We start from the raw sequence: 18,899 nt of genomic DNA on the forward strand, positions 1-18,899 counted from the left end.
CCTGCCTCTCCATCTACTTGTGATTTCTCTCTGTCAAATAAATAAATAAAATCTTTAAAAAAAAAAAAAAAAGATTTACTTATTTACTTTAGAGAGAGGACAAGAGAGGGTAAGCATACCTGCAAGCTGGAGTGGGGATCAGAGGGAGAGAATCTTCAAGCAGACTCAGCCCTTGCTCAGTGTAGAGCCTGACTTGGGGCTTGATCTTAACACCCATGAGTTTACAACCTGAGCCAAAACCAAGAGTTGGTTGGTTAACCAACTGAGTCACCTATCTACCCGTAGGACAATTTTTTTTTTAACGTGACTCAGTGTCACTATTTAATTTTACTGTAGAGCATTTGGCATGGTCTTATTTTTGATCAATACACATCAACCCCTCATAAATTAAACTCTATGAATCTATGGTCCCTTATCTATTTTGGTTCCTGTTTGTATCTCCAGCACTGAGAACAATACCTGATACATAACTGCTAACAAGAATTTGTTAAAACAAAACAAAACAAAAAACAAAAAAAGAATTTGTTAAAGCATGTAATTGTAGAATAAGAGTTTCTATCCATGCAAAGTTAACTGTTTTTTTGTGGAAATTTGGATTTCATCATTGCTAATGGTATGTTGCATCCTCTAAGAATCTGTGGGTTGAACCTTTGTAGCAGTAATGTTTATTGTATGACCTTGTCAATTTTACAGTCTTGGTAGTGACCAATTTATATTAGATTCCCTGCATTAAGGTCTTAAATTCTATTATTTTTTATCAGTAACACTCTTATTTGGTGGCAAGTAGCAGTAAGTTGGGTAGATTATCTGCCTAAAGTAGTATGAATCCAGACAAGTGTGAAGATGTATTTGCAGTCAAATCATCCCCATGACTCATTTTCTTGGTGGAAGAGAATAGCTCTCCCCTATACTTTTAAGAAAAGGAGAAAACATCCTTTGTAATGTTTTCTTCTTTAATGTTAGATAGTAACTAAATATTAAAACATTTAAAACACAGTCTTTAAAAAACTAAATAAAATTTAAAAAAATTAAAACACCGTCTCTGGATGTATATCTCTTAACACGAATACTCTTGAGCTGTTCAGTCCACTCTGTTCATCCTTGTCTTCAACATTTCTTGAAGTCAGAGTGCTGAGATGATAAGAGAAAATCAGTAGTAAAGCTTATGATCAGATTGAGATTTAGAATAAGAGAAGTTACCAAAACAAAACAAAAACAAATGCCAAGTAAATTAGTTAGAATGCTAGTGAGTAGTGAATGTGTGAAATCTCACAGTTAAAGAGATATGCATATGCGGCCTATGGCTATATAGTTCTGTATCACAGAGGCCGTGGTATTAAGACTAGAATATGTAAAAAGATACTGATGTACTTATCAGGTTGGATTAACATTTATGAAATACTTCACTAGCAGAAGTATTTATGAAATACTTCATTTTCACTGGCAGAGGGCCAGTGAAAATGAATCTTCTTGGGGTGCCTGGGGGCTCAGTTATGTGTCTGCCTTTGGCTCAAGTCATGATCTTGGAGTCCTGGGATCGAGCCCTACATTGGGCTCCCTGCTCAGTGGCGAGTTTGTTTCTCCCTCTGTGATCTCTCTCGCTCTTGCTGTCAAATTAATTAATTAATTAATTAAAATAAATCCTTTAAAAAAAAGGAAAGAAAATGAATCTTCTCTGTAACAAAATAATCAAGAATCCCTCATTACAAAAATTTACTCTGGCATGTAGGCTATTTCTAGCATACAAACAATTATCAGTCTCAGAGACTGGACACAAAAAACTCTAATGACCAGGCTTTTTATCTGTCCTGTAAGAACTTTGCTTCTTCTTGTTCCCTCATACACATACCTCCTTTTGTCTTTTGGAGTTACTTACATTGTTCTCTCCGTATCTAGAAAAAAAGGATTTCTAGTGAATGCAAGCCTGAAAAAAAAAAGATTGAACATAAGCCTGGTTTCTTTCTATCACCAGTGGAGACCTACTTTTGAATTCTGCTGCTTGATGCTCTAAATATCTGGAAAAGTATATGAAAGATCATATTTTGGGAGAAACTTACAGTATAATAATACATAGTAATTATGATGTGACCCTATCTGAAATTATTTTAAATATCTAAAGAAAACCAAATAACAAAACTAGAGAGCACTCAAAAATATTCATCCACACAAAATCACATTTACCTAATGATAATCTGTGTTGTACGCTCTGTTAAAATAACTTGAAACATTTTTTTTTAAAGATTTTATTTATTTATTTGAGAGATGGAGATCACAAGTAGGCAGCGAAGCAGGCAGAGAGAGAGGAGGAAGCAGGCTTCCCGCTGAACCGAGAGCCCAGTGCGGGGCTCGATCCCAGGACCCTGGGATCATGACCTGAGCTGAAGGCAAGAGGCTTTAACCCACTGAGCCACCCAGGTGCCCCACTTGAAACATTTTCTAAAATGTCATGAAATCGTTATAAATTAGTGAAATAACAAGAGTTTATTCATTCAGGGGTGCCTGGGTGGCTCAGTGGGTTAAAGCCTCTGCCTTCAGCTCAGGTCACGATCCCGGCATCCTGGAATCGAGCCCCGCATCGGGCTTTCTACTTGGCGGGAAGCCTGCTTCCCCCTCTCCTTTCTCTGCCTGCCTCTCTGCCTGCTTGTGATCTCTCTCTCTCCTCTCTCTGTCAAATAAATAAATAAATAATATCTTAAAAAAAAAAAAAGAAGAGTTCATTCATTCAACAAAAACTGAGTGCCTGTTATATCATGTCAAGCCCATGATCTCTGTATAGGGACCTTACAGTCTAGTTGTGTTGTCCACATGTGGCCAACTAGCCACATGTGGCTGTTGAGCACTTGATAGGAAGCTAGTCCAAATTGAGAAGGGCTGAAAGTATAAAATACAGGATTTCAAAAACCTAATATAAGAAAAATAGAATGTAATATATCTCAAAAAATGTTTTTTAAGATTTTATTTTTAAGGGCGCCTGGGTGGCTCAGTGGGTTAAGCCACTGCCTTTGGCTTGGGTCAGGATGTCAGGGTCCTGAGATTGAGTTCCTGCATCAGGCTCTCTGCTCAGCAGGGAGCCTGCTTCCCTTCCTCTCTCTCTGCCTGCCTCTCTGCCTACTTGTGTTCCCTGTCAAATAAATAAATAAAATCTTAAAAAAAAAAAAAAGAAAAAGATTTTATTTTTAAGTAATCTCTACACCCATCATGGGCCTTGAACTTATAACTCTGAGATCAAGAGTCACATCCTCTACCACCTGACCCAGCCTGGTGCCCCATCTCAATTTTTTAATATTGCCTAAAGCTTAAATGATTATATTTTGGATATATTGGGTTCAATAAAACATTTTTTCTGAAGATTTTATTTGTCTCAGAGAGAGAAAGCACAAGCAGGGGAGGCAGCAGGCAGAGAGAAAAGCAGGATCCCTACTCAGCAGGGAGCCTGATGCAGGACTCAATCCCAGGAACCCAGGATCATAACCTAAGCTGAAGGCAGATGCTTAATCAACTGAGCCACCCATGCATCCCTGAATAAAAGATTATTAAGACTAATTTCACCTGTTTTTTTTTTTAAGTAGCTACTAGAAAATGTAAAATTATATATGTGGTTTCCATTATATTTCTATTGGAAAGTACTAGTCTGCGGCTTGTAAAAGGCAGTAGATAGAGTTTCAATAGAGAAAACAGTAGTTACATAAACTTTTAAGAAGAATCAGTTAGCATAAATACTATTTTTTATGATTGAACTTATTTTCTGCTTATAGTATTTAGAATCCTCCTGAAGATGACGCATAAGTATATAAACTTTCAGTAGCTCTTAATGTGTTCTGTGCTTCTATTTAAATTCTCATTCCCAGGGCGCCTGGGTGGCTCAGTGGGTTAAGGCCTCTGCCTTCAGCTCAGGTCATGCTCTCAGGGTCCTGGGATCGAACCCCGCATTGGGCTCTCTGCTCAACAAGGAGCCTGCTTCCTCCTTGCCTCTCTGCCTACTTGTGATCTCTCTGTCAAGTAAATAAACAAAATATTTAAAAAAAAAAATACTCATTCCCTTTATCATGTAGCTTTTTTGTTAATAAATGGTTTGCTTCTTAGATGTTTACTGAACTCCAGCAGATGAGGCAACAGTTACCCGACATGGAATTTGGCCGACGAATGGCTGTAGAACGTGAGTTGGAGAAAGTGGATGCAGTAAGATTAATTAACATAGTTTTTGACGAGACTGGACACTTCGTGCTGTATGGAACAATGCTAGGCATTAAAGTTATAAATGTAGAAACAAACCGGTAAGTTTTAACATGAAATGTTTTAAAAGTGCATTCATTTTGGGGGGACCATTTTCTCCTCTAGGGAAACAATGGGAGTTTTGTTTGTTCCCGGACAAGTGGAATGGTCCCAAATGTCTAAACTTAACCAAATGTTTTGACTGGATTTTTCTGTGGTCTTTTGGTTGTTTATAATCTTATGTAAAAAGTTTCCACTCATGTTTGTAAAAGAAGTGGAAAAAAGATATGCATAGTTTCAAGTTGTGTTGTGTGTGTGTTGTTTTTTTTTTAACAAGTTTCAGTCTCTCTTTTGCTTATTGATTTAAATTAGCCTGGTTCATGTTAAATGTTGCCAAATATTTTAACCACAGAATTCAGCATTACATCCTGCTAGACATAAAATCAGAAGTTAAAATGCATGAAACCACCATAAGCCTTTTGTGCAAACAGTCCATTTGGTTTTAGTACAAAATAGCCACAGTAAGATACTATCACTGAATATAAATGCAAAGAACTTAAAAGTATATTATAAAGAGAAAAAAAATCTAGTGCTGAACATTTTCACATGTAAACAAATTTATATTGTAGTTCTTGGCAGTATAGAATCTTTGAAGGTTTACAGAATGATTAAAATAATAGCGACAGGGATAAGTTAAAACTATATGACTGAATGTATTTTTTTTAACCTGGAGGTTCCAGCCACCTACCAATTTAAAATCATTCTTTTTGGGGGAGGGGGATAGAGAAACATTTCTTTAAACTTTTACTAGTTATTTTATACAAAGGTAAAGGATAAAGGATAATTGATTCCTACCTTTTAACTATAAAGTTTTTGTAACTGGACTTCATTCTGATAATTTTATTGTATAAAATGTATTTTCTAGGTGTGTGCGCATCTTAGGCAAGCAAGAAAATATTAGAGTGATGCAGTTGGCTTTGTTCCAGGGAATAGCCAAAAAACATCGTGCTGCAACTACTATAGAAATGAAAGCTTCTGAAAACCCTGTTCTTCAGAATATTCAAGCTGACCCAACAATAGTTTGTACATCTTTCAAAAAGAACAGATTTTATATGGTATGCGGAAGTACAAGGAAAAAGACCTTAATTCTTCCAATTTGGAGTTTTATTTTCTTGTCTTGTGCTTTCAACTGAAGAGAATGTTGGCAATAATAGCAGACTTTCTAAACAACCAGAATACTATCTTAAAACATTAATATTGTAGAATTTTTAACTAGGACTTGATTTTGTACTGTTTTCTTCCTGTTTTGAAAATTTTTCAACCTGGCTTCTGCAATTGTTTGTGTTGTCTTAGAGGTTAGGAAATAAGCGGTTATGGTAATAATTGCTTCCAAAATAGCTTTGCTATGGGGTTTTAAAATTCTGCAAAAGATTGTTTTTCATCTTTTATTCTGAAACAATTTATCTCCCTTGAACTTGCACACTTCCTTCTCTAAGCACATTTCTATTTATTGCCTTTTAACTCCCTTGTAATGGTGCTATCTTAAAAGTGAATATTCCTGAGGAATTATTTTTTTCTGCAGTACTACAGGTACTTTGCATGTTAACTAACACTGGGCTCAGAATCAAACTACCAAGCTATCTAAGAGTAGCAGCGTCCTAATGGTTAAGCCAACCAGAAAAAATCTAAAATACAGAGACCTCTGCCCTACCCTTCTGTTTTCCCCACTGAAGTCAGAGATTTCTAAGTCCCAAATTTGGCTATTTTTCTGCCTAAAATCTTTTAATGGCTCCTCAAATACCTATATTACATGGCTCTTCTACCTGTCTTTCTTCATTTTTAGTTCATTTGCTACACTGTACTGAATTTGATCCCGTTTGCAGTAATTGAGTGTCCTTGTTTACCTCAAGGTGTTTGCGCAGGCTCTTCCTGTTGCCAGTCACACACCTGTCCCCAGTCCGCACTCTCACTAGGTCTCAGTTTGGAAGCCTTCTCTCGACATCAGGTCTGATTAGGTATGCTTGCTTGTGCACTATGTCACAGTTTTTGGAATAATTTCTTTTCTTTTCTTTTCTTTTTTAAAATCTCTGACCCTATCATCTCCTCCTTCATATAAAATTCTCAAATACAGGACCTTATGTTTTCTTCACAGGACCTCATGTTTTATTCACAAGGTTTGGTAAAGTGTCTGGCTCATTATAGTATACTCATTCTTTCATCTGATATATTGTAAGCAGCTGTGATGCTATTCAGGTTACCAGCATTTGATAAATGTGGGAAATAGCAGCTTATCGCAACCAAACTTTTAGCCTAAAATGGGTACATTCTTTTAAGATGAAAATTTTATTTATAATAGTCAAGGTCTTTGCTAAAAAATTAATACATACTGAAGAAAAAGAATTTTTCTTGTTTTAGCTGTAATTTAACTGTTTTGAAGGTAAAAGTTAATTGTAATAGGGAATCCTTGGTATACACTAAAAACATGTACTAATGTTCCATTCACTTCATCAAAAACTTTAACAAGTTACATTTTCCTTTTCTTCCTCTAGAGTTTACTTTTATGTTGATTAAATCATATATGTTCCTTGTAATCACTGAAGAAAAAGAAAGTCCCTCTATGTGCATCTTTATACAGCTAATATAAAATTCTTTCATTTTTAGACATACTTATTCATGAGTAAAAAGCAAAATGGTATACATATGTATAAAATTTTACAGAATTTGAACTCTAGTAGTTTAATACATGAGCTAAATCAAGACAACTATTTAAAAATTGATGTAGATAAATCATATAGCAGACATGCCCTTCCTTTGAAAACTGGAGAGTAACATTATAAGGCAACAACATTCTACCTTGGTTGTTTGTTAATTTGGACTTTATACAAATAGATCAGGAATGACATTAGGCGAGATGGAGCCTGGGACACTGGCTTTACTTCCTGGAACTCAGTTGGTTATCAGGTAGGGCTTTCTTGGGAGAAAAAGTCTCTACTTAATGAAAGTCAAGTTAAAAAACAAAAAACAAACAAAACAAAACAGGCTTAGAGAAGTCCGAAGTTTTAACAAATGAAAGGTTTCTTTCAGTTTTCCCAATACCCTGAGGTACCCTGAAATTTCTGCAACTTCACTCAAAATTTACATTCTTTCTCCCAAGCTTCAGGATTTAGATAGAACAGATGGGGCTTTGCAGACAATAAAAAAAGAAAGTCAAGATGCATTTCTGATTCATCTTTGAATCCTCAGGCTACCTAGCACAAGGTTCTGCTTTTGTAATAACAATTACTAATACGTATATAGTACCTTATACATTAGGCACTGTTCCCTAAGCATGTTATATCCCTTCATTTAATCTTCGCAGCAGGTACCACTTTGAGGTAGTTATTATCATCCCCATTTATGAATGAGGAAATGGAAGAAATGAATTTACTTCCCCCAAATCATGTAACTAGTCAGTAGCGGAGCTGGAATTCAAACCCAGGAAATCTAAATAGTGGAAAGTAAGCAACAGATGACAGGTTTTGACATATTAGCTGGCAGAAGCAGAGAGCTACCTCAAATAAAACTGCATCTTGTTAAATGTGTACCCAAAAAGAAATTAAATCCCATTTGAAATCATACATTTTCATTAATGGATTTTCATATTAGACAAGTGTAAAAATAATTTAACTGTATTACACATCCTGTGATAGGAAGTGATTCCTGAAATAAGGATTTGTTCTGATGTGAATTCTTTTTCCTAAATACCATAAATAGAAATGAAATATTCTTGTTGTTAAATTTTAACCAGGTGAATATTTTATTCATTCACTCTAATTTTCTTTTGAGTTTACCAAACGAGAACCAGAAGATACAAAAAGTGCAGATTCTGACAGAGATGTTTTTAATGAAAAACCTTCGAAAGAAGAAGTCATGGCAGCTACTCAAGCTGAAGGACCTAAACGAGTTTCAGATAGTGCCATTATCCACACAAGTATGGGAGACATTCACATCAAACTTTTTCCTGTTGAGTATGTACTATTTCTGTTGTCTTAAACACCAATGTAAATAAATGTCTTTATTTGAAGAAACTGTGCAACTTAAAATTACTAAAACTTGAATTTTAAAGAAGTGTTTGATAGAGCATCTACCTTTAGCTTTCTGGTAATTGTTCCTCTAGAAAATGGGAAAAGTTTATACAAAACATACTTCACAGGTTTATTATTAGGAATATGAAACATAGCTACAAAAGTGCTGAATGTAAACTATAAGTGATATACAAATATATTAACTATATATCCCAATATGGTTTTTAAAGAAAATTACCTTTCCCAGGAACTGAACCCACTATACAAATTCAGTGAACATATGTATCTTAAGGTACTGTTGTTGTATTTTTTAACCTGCTAAATGATTCTGAAATTTAAATACTGTCAAATTCAAATATAATAAGCAATCATGATCTAAAGATAATATACTAAACAATATGCATATACTGTGGCTTATATGCTCTTTCAACTCTTGTTTATCCTGAGGTTAGAAGAGGTTATGAAAAAAAAAATGATTCTGAAAGTTTCAGAAGATACTGAAAACACCATTAAGAAGCACAACTGCAAAGAAAACTCTTAAGATGCCCTGAATAGATTTCATATTTTTAATATGTGTCTTACTAGGTGCCCTAAGACAGTGGAAAACTTCTGTGTTCACAGCAGAAATGGTTATTATAATGGACATACATTTCACCGTATAATTAAGGTAAGGTATACAAAAATTTTTTTCAAAGATTTATTTATTTGAGAGAGAGCACGAGCAGTGGTGAGAGGGGCAGAAGGAGAGAATCTTCAAGCAGACTCCCCACTGAAGGTAGAGCCCAACTCGGGGCTTTATCCCACAGGCTGAGATCATGACCCAAGCTGAAACCAGGAGTCAGATGCTTACCTGACTGAGCCACCCAGGTGCCCCAAGTTGACAGAAAATTTAAGTGATTTCCGGAACAGTATGTTTTTGCATAACCATAGGTTTAAACCTAAGGAATCGTCCTGTCTCACAATGATCAGTTTGTTAGAAAGGAATAGGAAAAGTGGCCTGGGTGGCTTAGTCAGTTAAGCATCTGCCTTTGGCTCAGGTCATGATCCCGGGGTCCTGGGATTGGAGCCCCACATAGGGCTTCCTGCTCCTCAAGGAATCTGCTTCTCCTTCTCCCTCTGCCTGTCACTCCCCCTGCTTGTGCTCGCTCACTTGCTTGCTTTCTTTCTGTCAAATAAATAAAATTCTTTAAAAAAAAAAATAGGAAAAATGGACTGTAGAAGCCAAAAAAAAAAAAAAAGGATGGTCATGAATGTCAGATTTGGAATCAAACACAGGAATAGTAACTTGGTACTTTTTAGAAACACTGCATCAGTATTTTGTCAGCAGTTAAAGCCAGGGTCAGATACAGAGTAAAAGATCATGCTTAGATAAAACCCAAAGCTGAGGTTATTTGTACCGAGTGACTGGATAAGGTCTAGATCTAGCAGATAAGATTTTAAGTAATAAAAGAGACATGATGCCACTTAATCTTTGAGAACCACTAATTAAAACCTGAAGAAGAGAAAGAACTTGGCCCAGGATTTTGTTGAGCGGTGTTCCATAAAATAGATGGGGCAGTAATACAGTTCTGGGTAACTAGCAGGTCAGAAATGACAAGGGGGATGGATAATCAGATTTGGGGGGTTCTGAAAGAATTAGTAAATGACTCACTAGGCAATCCAGAGTGTTTAGGGAAAGGGAGGATAGAAAAGAGGGGCAATTCTATAAAACAGCACACTATACAGATCTAAAACTTTCTTACAATATTAATTGGTTTTAATTAGATTATTGGGAAAGACAGTACATGTCTATAAATTAGATCTTTGCAGTTTTGTTTCCAGTCAATAAGGTAGTGTTTAAGCAATGGAAATACATCTTTTAAAGTAAAGTATAACTTACTGAGGTTAATAAAATCAGTTTATAGAGAGACAGTTAAGAAAAGTTAAGATTTTACTGACTATACAACACTCTTAAACATAAGATTCCAAAGTGTGCATATAGAAAAAGAGAAGTGTAATGTGTTTTTTGTGTGCTTCCTGTTAAGGGCTTCATGATTCAAACAGGAGATCCAACAGGAACTGGTATGGGAGGTGAAAGCATATGGGGAGGAGAATTTGAAGATGAATTTCATTCAACATTACGACATGACAGACCATATACACTCAGCATGGCCAATGCTGGATCGAATACTAATGGATCCCAGTTTTTCATAACAGTAGTACCAACGGTAAGAACAGCATTGTCTATAAGCCACAGAGTTATAGATTATGATCGAAGAATGAATTCAGTGGAAGAGAGTTACAGGATTCTCTACCATTATTTATATCTGCCAGGATATAACAATGAAAACAATTTAAATAAGAAAGTAGAAAATTACCTAACAAATTGGATTTTACTTTGTAAAACTCAGGACATTTGAGTTTAAGTGAACTTGCCAATACTAGTTGTACAACAGAAAACAAATTTTACTTCTGGGGCTGTTTCCTTATCTTCAGAATGGGAGAAATCAGAGTATATGAATTCTGAATTTTAAGAGCTTTATTCTGTATTTTTATATCTCTGAAATCAGAATACAGCCCATAATCAACAGCACTGTAGATCTGCTAAAATACAGCATTATATAAGAATATAAGAATATTCTTTATACTCATTGAAGAATATTCATTATATAAAAATGTAAGAATATTGCACTTTCTTGCTATGCAGTTACACAAAATTATACAAATTATTACATTTTATTTTTTGGAATGAAGCACCATGCAACAAAGGAACAATATTTGTAATTACTATCAGGCACAAAGTCTCATGTAATATTCATAGTACTTCTAGTATCACTATGCCCCGTTTTAAAAATAGATGAGGAAATGAACAGTGAGACATGATTAACTTGCCAGAGGTCAAGTAGGCAGCAAGAGCCAGCATCTGAGCTCTCATCTCTCTAATATGAATGAGTAGCATGTGCTAACAGTTCCAAACTGCCTCTTTCTTATACAGGTAGGAATCCTGCAGAGAAATTTGAAAGCCTTAGGCATAATTCTTGAGCTATGCAGAGAGACTTACCTTTAGCAAACATCTTCTAGATCTGGTCTGAAAGATGCAGATATCTAATTAAACATTATCCTGTGCTTTTATATTTTTTCATATAATTATGGAAATCACTCTTAAAAGCTGCTAAATGAAGTTAACTGCATATCCTTTTAATTAAATTTTAAAAGTGAAGCATAAACTTAAATTCTCTTTAATTTGCTCACCCAGAGGATATGATTTAAGAAATCTGGGTTTAACCAAGATTTTCCATTTCTCCTCCAATGCAGCCTTGGCTTGATAATAAGCACACAGTGTTTGGACGAGTGACTAAAGGAATGGAAGTTGTACAAAGGATCTCCAATGTCAAAGTCAATCCCAAAACAGATAAGCCCTATGAGGATGTCAGCATCATAAATATTACTGTCAAGTAAAATAAGGTTTGTCTCACTGTATGTGTAAATAAAAACACACATATATCAAATAGGGTTATTTTACATTAGAAAGCTCTTAGGACTTGCTGAACATACAAATCATGTTTCAAGGATCCAATATTATGTTTTTATATTTTTTATTAAAGGTCCTTTTTAAAAACTCTGCCTTTGATTTTTCTTGCAGCATTTCTCATCCTAGGAGGTGATAAACTGAAGTGAACAAATTTGGGCAAACAGCATCCCTTACATGTAATCTTTCATGAGACTCAAAACCAGATTAAATAATGAGAATCATATGCATAGGTTGCTTAGCTTTTTAAAACAGTCACATTATCTGCCTGCATGTTTCTTTAGATCCACTAAAAAAGGATAACAGGATGTAATAGTAATATACCACGTCCCTTCTTTTCTTAGGTTTATGTTTCATGTCATATAGTTTTGCATTTCATTGTTAAAAATAATAAGCAGTGTTAAGTGAAATTTCAGACATAAATAGGAAGTTGTAGTTTATTAAAGATTTAGGAATAACTTATTCTGAGTTTCAAGTAAATCACACTTAAATGAGTATTACACCTAGTATTTAAACATAAGAATAAGAATAAATTAATACTTAAGTCCTTAGTTTTACATACAGGTCCATTTTACTATTTTCACATTATTTTCCTCACATAACTAAATTCAAATTTTCTGTTCTCAAGTTATAGTATCTTTTCTTACCTTACTAAATATACTATCAAATATTTTAAAAAAATTCGCTAAATATACTATCAAGAAAGTATTTATTGGGGTGCCTGGGTGGCTCAGTGGGTTAAGCCTCTGCCTTCAGCTCAGGTCATGATTCCAGGGTCCTGGGCCCCATATTGGGCTCTCTGCTCAGCAGGGATCCGCTTCCCCCTCTCTCTCTGACTGCCTCTCTGCCTACATGTGATCTCTGTCAAGGAAATAAATAAAAATTTTTTAAAAAAATTATATATTAAGTGAAACTTTTAGTAGCTAATAATGGAGCAATTATTAGTAATTCGAGCTGTAAAACAGTATGAGTTCAAAATGTTGTATTGATTTCTTCACTTTCCCTCCTGACTTCCTAACTATTAAGAACAATTGCTTCTAGTTTCCAGACACTCTTGAAGTTAAAGGAGGGACACGTTCAACAGACCTGTTTAGGGAATTCACATTCTTATGTTTAAACTTACACTTTGTGTTGATAAGCAGGATTACTTCCTTTATCCATTTTGTACCACAAACCTGTGAGATGGAAGAATGTGCCAAGTTGTGCTACTTTAAACTAATATCATATCCCCCTTTTATAAAGTAGATCTTAGACATAAAATGACTTCTCACTGTGACACTTACCTTTCTTCCTATTTTATGTGTCTAGACATCTCCCTAGCAATTTATTCATTCCTGAAAACATAATCCTAAATTTTTGATAATACTGCCACCAACTGGTGGTATTGCCCCATTTTGCCAAACATAGTTATTTTGCTTGAGTGAAAAATCCTATTTGATAAACAAATTTTTCCATTTCATGTCATAAATTTAACATAATCAGTAGACCTAAAAACAGACATTGCCAGATGTGTTTTTTTTTTTTTATTTTATTTATTTGACAGAGAGATCACAAATAGGCAAAGAGGCAGGCAGAGAGAGAGGGAGAAGCAGGCTCCCTGCTGAGCAGAAAGCCCACACAGGACTTGATCCCAGGATCCCGGGACCATGACCTGAGCCGAAGGCAGTGGCTTAACCCACTGAGCCACTCAGGCACCCCTGAGATGTGCTTTTTTAAAAGCATGTTTTAAATTATTAGCAAGATGCTTATTCATCCTCTTCATTATTTTTTTTAGGGAAAGTACAATGTCTTTTTCCCTATTACTACTTTGCAGATTCAAGGGTATTTCAATGCTACAGAAAATGTCTTCCTTTTAGCAGTATTAGTTTATAGGCTACACCTAAGTTTTCTCAGACATTTTCTAAAGTAGTTACTTGAAATTTAAAAACCGAGTTTCACTTTGTTTGATGAAAAATTTTAGTTCTATCAAAACACTAGCTATAATACTCATTTATGTGTGGCTTGCACTGCAACTACAGAATAAGTTATTTCTAAATCTTTAATAAACTGCAACTCAGATTTGACATGCAAGTCAATCCCTACCCCACTTGGTTTTCTTTCTCTGAACCACAGCACAAATATGACTTTAACTGGTTAAAACTCAGATTTGACATGCAAGTCAACCCCTACCCCACTTGGTTTTCTTTCTCTGAACCACAGCACAAATATGACTTTAACTGGTTACTAGTTATACTAGTAGATAGATGGTACATGAAACAGAATTTTTAGAATAATGATAGGACCTCTTTCAAATTATTTTAACATTTTATTGCTGTCTATATATAATGCAAATAATGGCTTCTGGTGATGATAAAGCATTCCAGAATCACAGACCAGGGCTACACACTTGTTAAAACCTGCTTTACATAAACCATACAATAATATTTAGGCTTATATACAGAAATTCGGAGCTAGGAGGCAAATCCTAATAGACTGGATTTAAAACATCTCTCTCATTAAGTTTGACGTTTCCCAGAGGGAACTAGCAAAATCTTAACTAATGATTAGTGAAAGAATACAAGGACAAATAGTCATAACAGTCTGAGAAAAATATTTCTTAAAAAAGAAATCACACACAAACGCTATTATGTACATTATAATCAGGTCTAAGCACAATTTTTACATTGTGTTTAGTAATATGCTAAGAATGTGAATTACAAAGTTTAGCAAAATTGGTGAAATGAACTAAATTTACAAGGAAAGCAAGTTCACATGTTAGTGTTAGACTTTTTTTTCCCAATTACCTAGTAGAGAAAACAGGTCAAGGGCTCACAGGCAAATGTTAACATGTTTTTTATTCTTCACAGTTACTATAATCAATTATTAAATAATTTAATTCATAAGTGTTACTTATATGCACAAATTACACTTGTAACAGCATGACTTTTACTTGAAAAATAAAGGATGAAATATTTACTTATTTACATACTGCCCATAACACTGATGGACTTCTTTTTAATGCTTTGTATTCTGAAAGTTTTGCTGTTTATTTTAAACAAACAAAAGTACATCTGAAGAGAATGAACCAAAACAGTGCCACCTAAGAGGGACATCTCCTAACATTTCAACTAATAAGACTCGGGATTATTCAGCTTCATCCTAAAGGGTGAGGAGCATTAAAAAAATAGTAATAACAAAACCCAATCTAGCCATGTTTAAATATAAGTTGTACGGCCATAATCAGTGAGTTATCCTTAAAAAATGAAAAACTGAAAAGCACAAAATTTTTAAACTTTTACAACACTGCATAATAAATGTGATGTAAACTTTCTTAACATTTCTTTTCCTTCCTTAACTTTTCAAGGCCTTACCATGAAGAGCCTTAATAATGTCTTATTGTCAAGACAAGTGTATTTATTTTGGGAAAGCATTTAAAGTAACTGATTCTCCACTACTTTAAATGACTTCTCTTAAGGTAAATGTAGTTTCCGACTTAGATCTCTATCTTTTATGTATAGCCAACCCTGGTTCTATGTGTAACTTACTACATTTTGCCTATGGTTGTTCCCACTAAGGATGCAGTATTATTTTAAAAAGAAACTAACTACTTTAAATGAAAAGAGGAGAACCAATTTAGAGCTGTGACCTAGGAAATAATACTTTGAGGTTCAACCCTGGAAATGGGCCTTTCATAAGTGAAGATTAACTACAACATAACTGACTTTCACAGTTTTATTATTAATTGTTCTTCAGTTTAATACTAATCTGACACTCATATCTAGTTAGATAACATTTCATCTGACTCACTGGGTTTTATATAAAAGGGCTTAGAGAAAGTTTTAATAAAACATTATAAAATATTAATTTTCTGTAGTTTATAGTATTTAGCATTAAAGATATTCTGTTACGCTGAACAAAGAAGTGAAGTAATCCTGTTACCCCAAGATGCAGTCTGGATTCTATTTCATTACGTCACTGCTTTTTTGCTACTAAATACTGCCAAAATCCAGGTGAAAGGAAAGATAAGGAAGAAGCCATGCTTCACTTGCTTCACACAGAGGTTCCATTAGGTATTCAGTTGCCTATTCCTTTTTTAATTGAAAGAATAAACCTCCATCTTACCCTTTCTCCGACTACTTCTTTGCCAATATATGGGTCAGCCATAATGTGAAAAACTTAAATAACAAATGTATGTTTTTAAAAAATGTATCTTCAAGAAGTCCCTACTTAATGCAATTTTAATCTGCTCACATGTTTAAATTTTATTACAGAGTAATTTTTTAAAAGACAATATTGTACTGAATTCCCCACCCGAGATTCCTTTTAAATATACATCCTAAATAAACTCTTTGAGATGTAGAATTTCTTATAACATTTATGTGCAAAATAACTCTTAACCACAAAACTTTAAATAACTTTTGCATTTAAAATCAAGCAACATCCAATACTCCAGCAGCCACAAGTTGCCTTGAGAGCCAATCTAACCCCTCATAAAGTCCCATACCACTTCGAGCATCACAGCCCTGAATATACCAGCTACGGCCACAGCACAATTTATGCAGACTGAGAAGTTCAGTGATTTCTTCTACTGACAGAGCTCCAGCAACATCCTGAAAGATATATATATATATATATATCAATCTTTTTTATAATCAGCCCATCAAAATTACCATTTAAAATGAATTTTGTTGGTACCATTCTAACAAAAAGCTAAAGTTAAAACCTAGATTCACCCCTCAGTAATTATTCTGTGAAAAATAGAGTTGTGATTAAGATCATTTATAGTATAGTCTGTAAGAATGGCCTTAGAGTGAAATCAATAAAGGTGATGAAACCTGAATGAAAGATACTGCCTGAGTCACACGGCATCAACTTAAACAGATTAACGCATGCATATTACAAAAATGGCTTATACATAGAGTTTATATAATGAACAGTAACTAAGCTCCCACTCCAAATACTCCTGAACACCCCTACTTCCTAGATGCAACCACGAATTATGATTTCTTATATAGTTATCCAGATAATTTCCATGCATATTTATACAAATACACAGAAACACACTTTAGCTTTTTTTTTTTTTTTTAACTTAACACATCTTAAATATAGGTATCTTTCCATTATTTGGACAAGAAGACCTACATTATTTTTAACATCTGAATTGCATTCCAGGGTATAGGTGCAACATAATTTTCTTAATCGGTCATTTACTTAATATCTAGATTGAGGTTCTGTTTATGTGCTATTACAAATACATATACATATGTAACGTATTTTTAACTACATTCATTTGCAACATTATCTGCAGGATAACCTTAGGATATTTATATCTGGAATACATTACTAGAGGTAGAATTGTATGGTGCAAGGGTACACGCATCTAAAATTTTGATAGGTATGATACTGCCGAATTGCCCTCCAAGAAAATGTGTTTAAAACCACACCATACAGTATATGTGAGTCTGAAGATTATGAAACATTTTTAACAATTTAAGTGGAAATGATATTCCACTTTGCCTTATCTGCATGTCTTTTTCAGTAAGCAAAGCAAAGTGTATCTACTCTTAGTAGTTTGCCTTTTATTTTTTTTATTAAGAGGGAAATCCCTTATTCTTCATCCTACCCTTCCTTTTTATGAGATCTTAGCCCTTCTACTGTACGGAAAAGCATTCTCATCCTCCTAGAAGCATAGACTCAAGATCTAGGAATATGTAGCTTCTCCCTGTCCTTGACCATCCCCATTCAGACACCAAATTCTAACAAATCTATCTTCATAAATTCTTTTCCATTTGCTTCCACCCTTCTATTCCTTTAATTCAGAGTCTTGTTAACTCGCCCACTTGAATTACTATAGCAATTCACCACATCTGCCTATCTCTAGTCCCTTCCCCCTGATTAATTCTATGTCCTACCCCCAGATTACAGTCTTGAAACACAGATAGGAGTCTGAAAACCTTCTGCTGGCTTCCCTTTGTCATGGAATAAAATCCCAAGTTTTTCTAGACCTCATCTGTTATTCTAGATTTTCTTCATCCTCTACTTGCCCCTCACATATATATCTGTTGATGCTCCCCTAAAACATTCATGCTTCCATTTTCTCTGCCTACAGTGTTCTTTCTTTCACAAACTGACTCAAAGTCCTACCCATAATTTGAACTCTTTATAATTTCAACTCAAATCCCACTGTACACATCTTTTGTAAGATGCCACCTTTAGAACCACTCTATTTTTCCATGACACGTTGTTAATATTACTGAAGTTACTTACCAGTTTTCTATGTATTAGAATCTCATATACAGTCACTTACATGTTTACAAACATATATAGGAGTTTCTGGTAAGCATCAACCACCTTATATACTCCAAGGTACCAAGTACAGCACTTTCTATATATATTGTATTTAAAATACCCAGCACAAACTTCTTAAATATCTATTGAATTATCAGTTTTGAAATTACCTTATGCGACCTTATGACATAGAATACACAAAATACTAAACAAGTATTCTGAAATATAAACATGTTACCTGTTTGTTAGCAAAAATCAGGAGCAAAGCATCTCGGAGTTCTTTTTCCGTTAACAACTTCGCAAGTTCACTGTGTGCTTCACTAACTCTGTCTCTATGACTGCTATCAACAACAAATACAACAGCTACCCCCCCCAAAAAAAAATCGAATTAGTCATTTGTTAACTTTCATAAATGGACTAAATATTTTAATGGTCTCATTATTTTATTATGGTTAGTCTATTTACTATGTTTTTCACAGAAAGGCGCCTACTACAAGAGCACCTAGCAATACTGAACAGTATGACCTCACCTAACTTTTCAGATCTCTTCATTTCCCCATGTGTAACAGGGGAAATGATGCTGTTTCCTTTGCTGTGTAGAAGATTTTTATTTTGATGTAGTCCCAGTGTTTATTTTTCCTTTTGTTTCGCTTGCCCCAAGGGGCCTACCTAGAAAAAAGTTGCTAGGCCAATGTCAGAGAAATTATTACCAGTGCTCTTTTTTTTTTTTAAAGATTTTATTCATTTATTTGACAGAGAGAGAGATCACAAGTAGGCAGAGAGGCAGGTAGAGAGAGAGAGAGGAGGAAGCAGGCTCCCTGCTGAGCAGAGAGCCCGATGCGGGACTC

General features: G+C 34.6%; 2 protein-coding genes across 5 annotated transcripts in view; one reads left to right on the forward strand and one right to left on the reverse strand.

Annotated features, from left to right (window-relative positions):
• The window catches only part of PPWD1 (peptidylprolyl isomerase domain and WD repeat containing 1), a 22,282-nt gene extending 10,405 nt beyond the window's left edge, over positions 1–11,877 (forward strand). For all 4 annotated transcript variants that reach the window (XM_059417965.1, XM_059417967.1, XM_059417966.1 and 1 more), the window contains 6 exons: positions 4,084–4,274; positions 5,138–5,327; positions 8,038–8,219; positions 8,862–8,943; positions 10,301–10,483; positions 11,571–11,877. In XM_059417965.1, the coding sequence (XP_059273948.1) occupies positions 4,084–4,274; positions 5,138–5,327; positions 8,038–8,219; positions 8,862–8,943; positions 10,301–10,483; positions 11,571–11,714 (972 nt within the window). In that variant the 3' untranslated portion in view covers positions 11,715–11,877. The remainder of the gene's footprint in view (positions 1–4,083; positions 4,275–5,137; positions 5,328–8,037; positions 8,220–8,861; positions 8,944–10,300; positions 10,484–11,570) is intronic.
• Positions 11,878–14,357: 2,480 nt separating this feature from the next.
• The window catches only part of TRIM23 (tripartite motif containing 23), a 29,323-nt gene continuing 24,781 nt past the window's right edge, over positions 14,358–18,899 (reverse strand). The window contains exons 10-11 of the mRNA XM_059417969.1: positions 18,290–18,414; positions 14,358–16,373 (exon numbers count right to left, since the gene is read on the reverse strand). Of these exons, the coding sequence (XP_059273952.1) occupies positions 16,194–16,373; positions 18,290–18,414 (305 nt within the window). The 3' untranslated portion in view covers positions 14,358–16,193. The remainder of the gene's footprint in view (positions 16,374–18,289; positions 18,415–18,899) is intronic.

The sequence above is a fragment of the Mustela nigripes genome, chromosome 12, assembly GCF_022355385.1.
Source record: "Mustela nigripes isolate SB6536 chromosome 12, MUSNIG.SB6536, whole genome shotgun sequence".
Taxonomy (NCBI): Eukaryota; Metazoa; Chordata; class Mammalia; order Carnivora; family Mustelidae; genus Mustela; species Mustela nigripes.